Source organism: Tauraco erythrolophus, chromosome Z (genome assembly GCF_009769465.1).
Source record: "Tauraco erythrolophus isolate bTauEry1 chromosome Z, bTauEry1.pri, whole genome shotgun sequence".
Classification (NCBI taxonomy): domain Eukaryota; kingdom Metazoa; phylum Chordata; class Aves; order Musophagiformes; family Musophagidae; genus Tauraco; species Tauraco erythrolophus.
In genome coordinates, this window is record NC_141496.1 from 83107416 (window position 1) to 83113415 (window position 6000).

The following is a 6000-nucleotide window of genomic DNA, read 5'->3' on the forward strand; positions in this document are numbered from 1 at the left end:
GGTCTAAACTCACGGTTTGTACTCCTTAGGAAGTCAGCTCAAGTATCAGACTACAAACCACACAACAGTAGCGACACATGCAATCCTTGCTGAAACCCCTTGGAAGGTCTGGCACTACACAGGCAATAACACCGTACCACGAGGCCAAAAAAGGAGAAGCAGCAGCAAGAAGTGACTAGGTTGTGCGGTTTCAGATGAAGTTACATTAGTTTAGTATTTACAACATGCACATCTTTAGCATATTAAGCAGCTAAGTAACACAGCAGCATAGACATACTACAAAAACAGAAATGGGAAGTATATTCCTTGGATATATTTCTTTCCTACCAAAAGAAAAGTCAGACTGAAAATATTTTTCTTGAGCAAAAGACAACCAAAAAGATGCCAAAATAAAGAGGTTAGCAGCCCAACTGAGGGTAACAGTCAAAACAGCCTTTTCCTATTTTATCTTCTGGAGAAGAACACCCACACATCTGTAATGCAACTTTGGGGGCAAAAAGCTATTAGCGATAGCCTGTTCTTGCAAAATCTGAAGAAAGTGAAACCTATCCAGAAGTTTAGCACAAGCCAGCCTTAGTTTTGCTGACAGAAATATTTTTCCTTTGGTGTTGCTCTCCGCATTTCAAATCTTTTCCAACTCAGGAAACCCACACAAACCAAGATTTGACTACCAGTGGGGAAAAAATTAGCTGAACTGCATAAGGGCAAAAGGCATCCAAGTAGTAACATAAAAATGAAAATAACAAAAGAAAATCTTCTGAGGAGGTCCTAAGACAACAGCATTTAGAAAATGAAATTCAACACGAGGGAAAGAAAAAAGGCAAGCAGCATGGTGATCAGGAAGACTGCTGAGCACTCACCGGATAAATGCGAGTCTACTGCCTGACTCACGCAGAGTTACTAAACCCTTTCCTCTAGACACCACACACACAGGCACTGTGAAAAAACACGTATTTCCTGGCTGGTAGCAAAGGGCAATGTGAGGAAACTATGAGTCAGCAACCTGATGATTTCTGCTTAGTATGATTCACAGAAGAGATGATCTAGTAACTGTAAATTTTTCTGTTGAGTCAGAAAGGAGAGGTATAGCATGATAATTAAAAAAAAAAAAAAGTAGATCTACTGTACATTACAATCAAGCAAGGAAGCCACCAGCATCAGAAAAAGGCACTCCTGTAATGCAAGCATGCTTCTGAAGCACAGTGGATCAACTTTTTGGCAAGCGGATCAGATATGCTCAGAGAAGTATTTTGAAATTCTCCTTTAGCGATTGCAGTGGGGTGCTTCACCATGATTCCTCCCAAATTACTGATTAGATTTAACAGACCACAGTGCTTGCCTCTACAGTTAAGGGTAAACGAAAACAGAAGCAGAGACCAGAACATATTAGGTAGTTATGGCCTTGCCAAGTTTAACCACTCATGTTGAAAATTTTTCAAGTCAAGCCTCTGCTTCAGAGCATTTTTGTAAAAATGGGTCAGGTCTCCTTAAGGTTTAGCTGCTTCTAATAGAGTTGGGGGGTAGAAGTGATATTTTTGCAAATGGTGGAGAAAAAAAAAACAACACCAAAAAACCTCTCCCTGCCAAAAAAAAAAAATCTAGAACCTTCCATGCGCTGGAGCAAGGATAAGAAATTTGGCAGAGGAAAATGCAGGAAGCAGTTCTCCAGATGTAGTTAAATAGTTGCTTTCTACCTGCTCAGCCACCAAGTCTGGAGCTTTTAGGGCCTCTGGGAAAAACTTATCAGTGTTATATTCTGCTCAGCAGAAGTTTATCACAGTTTGGCAGCTAAATTTTCTGCGGATCCTTTTTACCCTGGGCAAGCTCCAGCTGAGAGCTGCAAAGGCCAAGCAGAACTTTTCCCTGAAAACCTCCCCAGCTTGTCATCCTGACCCTGCAGCACAAGACCCTGGAAATGAGGAAGGAAATTGCATTTCCAGTGGTCTCCCTGATCTCCAGTCTTCAGGACTCCTTAGAAAAAAAACATGATGACAGGAAGATAAAAGCAAGAAGGAAAAAAGACTGTTCCAGCTGACAAGCAGGAACAGAAATGCAGACAAGTATCATTTTCCCTTTGGGGAAGGTATGCCGGAGGTTTAGGATTTACACGCAATTACGACTAAGTCTCACATTCCCTCCACTGCCTTTTAAACAGCCATTAATAGTGCTGACAATATGGATTTCCAATTAGCCCTTAAGAAGAACACAACTAGCTGGAACTGGTGTTGTTGGCTGCAGTTCCACATGTGCTAGGTTGGAACCGAACATAGTAACATTTCAACTTGTTGGGAAACTTTTGGGGAGCTGCTGCAACAACAATAGTGCAGGATTAAAACTTCAGCCACACTTTCCTTGGTGCCTGCAGGAGTTTCTCTTGTGTCAGAGTTTCCAAAGGATTCTATGGGTGCATGTTGGGGTTTTTTAAGGGATAATGTGGGGACACTTCAGAAAGACACACTGCAACAATTAATGCTGAAAACTGGCCTGGACTTCCATCAAGAAGCAGTGGGACATTGAAGGAAAACAGTCACGACCTTGGGTTACTCCTTAGCCCTTATGTAAGTCAATACTGCAGACAAAAAAAAAAAAAAAAAAGCCTGCCTACTAAATCACAGCAACTCTTCCTGCAACATCCTTAGCATCCCCAGTGACCCATCAACCACGTGCTGACCATGTCTTCAGTGCAAAAACTCCACATAACTCAATGCCTGTGGAATGAGCTACTGCAAATGACGCAAAACCATTCTGAAACCACTTACATCTTTAAAAAAGGCAAGCCATCTCCTTCACGTTATCAGGTTTTAAAGCATAAAGGGAATATTATTTTGCGTATCCTGCAGCACACAATAGCACCTCACTCCTACTGAAACCATCCTCAAAATCTACAACTTCTAGATAATTACAATTTAAAATCTTGGCATCAAGCAGAAAGTTTTGTTCCCCTACAAAGTACTTCTCAGGGTCCACTGTCAAAGCCACCCTTCAGCCGTCTCTTGAACTTGGCTGTAACCAAAGTACTTACTGCAGGTATGTATCCCTGTTAGCACTGATCTGGATCATAACATAGCAATAACTTTCCATTTACTACTCCCTCAGGACTTCTTGTTTTCCTTCATAATTGTTGGTAAAACTCAACAACTTCACCCAAGGAGAGATCTTGGCAAGCCACCACCAAGAGCACTCCAGTTAGATGTGTGCATTCATTTTGTATTGTCATCTGAAATCTTCAATTGATTATCTAATTTGTTCAGGTTGTGCTGCATGGACTTTGGAAAATGAATCTTTTGAGTTAGTATGCCAAAAGTCACTGAGGAATCTAAGTCTATTGTGTTAAATAGCCAACAGTTTCAATTCAAAACCCTGTTTAGCTTTTAGAAACCTGACTTCCGCCTGGGAAAAAAAAAAAAAACAAACACCAAAAACCTCACAAAAAACGAAAACCAACAAAATGACCCACGCTCCAAACTATACTACCGACCTTTAGCAACTGCACCTTATAGCAACTCCTAGCAATATTTGGACACAGGGATGTATACTTAGTGATCAGCGGTTAATCACATCACCTCCTCACACTTTCTAACCACTGACACATATGGGGAGGTTTTCCAAATTCCATGAAAAGTTGCCCAGTTTTCTAAGATGAGCTGAAAAAACCAAATCAGGGCCAATAGATCAAAGAGGTCTATGCCCAATTTGTGTATAAACAAAGAAAACACATAATGTTGGTATAAATTCTGCTTAGACAGGATTTCATTTCATCTGCAACTTGTGAACATACCAGATAGCTTCTTCTGCAGAAAAAATAATTACAGTTCTGCAACATTCATGCTTCTTTCCTCCTCACGCGTAGTCTTTATTTACTGCTATGCCTTTTTGCTTCATGTAAGCCAGTCAAATCATTCGCAGTAAAAACATACAAAAATGACACTGATAACAGAAAAAGGAAGTGATCTTGGCCCCCAAATGCTGCTTCCCTCTCTGCTAAAGCTGCAGTAAGCGTCCTACTTTTGCACTTCACACACTAATCCTGATGCTGAATTATTGAATTATGTTCACAGGGACTGTAACTTCTAGGATGATTTTGTTTGCAAAAGAACTTACCATCTGGAGCATATTTTGAAGCTATTCCCAAAAAAATCCCCAGTGCAACAAAAAGTGAAAGGCTAGAAACGGCAAAGCAAATGAGAGTGTTTTTATGCCTGGCGGCTTCTGCCTGGCGGCGGTGCTGATCCACTGGTAAGGACGGGAGTCGTGTCCGGGCTTCTTGTGTGGCAGAGGTGAATTCGGCTGCAGCATGGCTCTGCGAAGGCGGCGGGGGTCGGAGAGGGGCAATTCTCCCCGGGACGTACCCTGAAGACTTGTGACTGCTCCCATTCTGAGGCCGGAGGAAAGCAGGGGAGCTCCCCCTGGCATCAGTGTCTTGCATGTTATAAAGTCACTGGAACACACACATACACACACAGTGAAAAGATAAGAGATGGCCTTTCAGAATACAGAGTACAATACATAAAAGAAAAAATTGCTTTTGTTTGTTTGTTTCCTTTTAAGCCACATGCCTTCTGAAGAAGAACAGCCACCAAAACTGTGGTTATTTATCAGTCACTCAGTTGCCACTGGTCATTTGCCATGGTATAACAGCTTGAAACAATAGTATATATATCTCCAATGAAATTAAAACCCAAAAGCATCTGGTATGAGAACACAGTACAGCACAGACCATTTCTTTGTAGTTCCACCAGGTATTTTTCACAGACCGTTTTCACAGTTAACTTGTATTATGCGATTAAGAAACAAGCTGAACAATGAGAAAGCTAGCAACCCCTTCTTCCCCACAGTTATGCAAAGAATGCCTAAATGTATTTCTTCTGCACGAAGAAGCTGAACAAACTCCTCATTGTTTTCCTTTATGGAAAAGAAGCTGAAAGAGACAAGCCTTCCTCCCACTCTGGAAGCAGTAAAAAGCAGTTAAATTTAATACATAAAATACCAAACGCAATTTTATTTATATTCATGCTGATGCAACTTAGTCAACACTTTTAATTAGCTGAGGTGCATAGCGCCCACAAACTCTTAGTTTACTCACTAGATTCGGTTGCTAGTAAAAGTGCATCATGAATGGTCCTGTAAAAGTCATCTGCACCTTGTTCAACAAAACTCATGGTTTTTCTCTTTGCCAAGATGCCTGGGTTTGGACACAAACCCTGGAAGCAACACGACTGCACCAGATCTCTGCACCTGTCACCCAGAAGTGAATGCTACTTTTATTTCTGTTACTAGTATTGTTTCCATCTTTTTCTGAAGCAATCGATGAGGAAAGCCTACAAAAACCACCACTGCCTGGCCCATCCTCACGAGTAGTTCTAACCTACCACGCTATTCTGGTTTGCTTTAAGAAGAGACATAAAACTCACTTTGACTGTTTTCTCAGGCTCTCTGGTCAACTGAGTTGTACTGTATGGCATACTCACAAAGCTGGTATGATTATTTTTGCTTGTTTAATTAACATTTCTTAGGGATAGGATTTTTTGAGAAGGCTGCTCAAGTTTGAGTTCACTGAAACGTAGCTTTCTAAACTAAACGTTTCTTTCTAAACTAAATCCTGAAGGGGATTTAGGCATAAGTCATGTGTATTAAGCAGCAAAATGAATTATGAAAATAAAAACTACCAATAATGGAAAAGTATAAAGATCCTCTTTCTCTTCCGTTAACAAAGGGAAGTCTGAGCTATAGTCTGAAGTGCCAGGCACACTGGTGAAGGAGAAACGTGACAACTGTAATCTCATTCTGAGAAGCAGCAAAGGACCCTTTTGTCTCACATGCTGCAAAATCTGACACTTCACTGTTTCAAGGCGAAAGAGTTGTTATTATTGAACAGGCTGGATTACCCTTTTACCAGAGACAATGCATCTCCAGATGTACGCACAGTAACAATACAGGCACTGAAACATTAACTGAAGTAGCCGTCCCAGAGTGCACTAATTATGCCAAGTCCTCCACTAG

At 41.0% G+C, this 6000-nt stretch overlaps 1 protein-coding gene across 2 annotated transcripts in view; it reads right to left on the bottom strand.

Moving 5' to 3' along the window:
* CEMIP2 (cell migration inducing hyaluronidase 2) overlaps positions 1-4431 on the bottom strand; it is a 37390-nt gene extending 32959 nt beyond the window's left edge. For both annotated transcript variants that reach the window (XM_086629142.1, XM_086629141.1), the window contains exon 1: positions 4102-4431. In XM_086629142.1, coding sequence (XP_086485268.1) covers positions 4102-4426 — 325 coding nt within the window. In that variant the 5' untranslated portion in view covers positions 4427-4431. The remainder of the gene's footprint in view (positions 1-4101) is intronic.
* Between the last annotated feature and the right edge of the window lie 1569 nt (positions 4432-6000).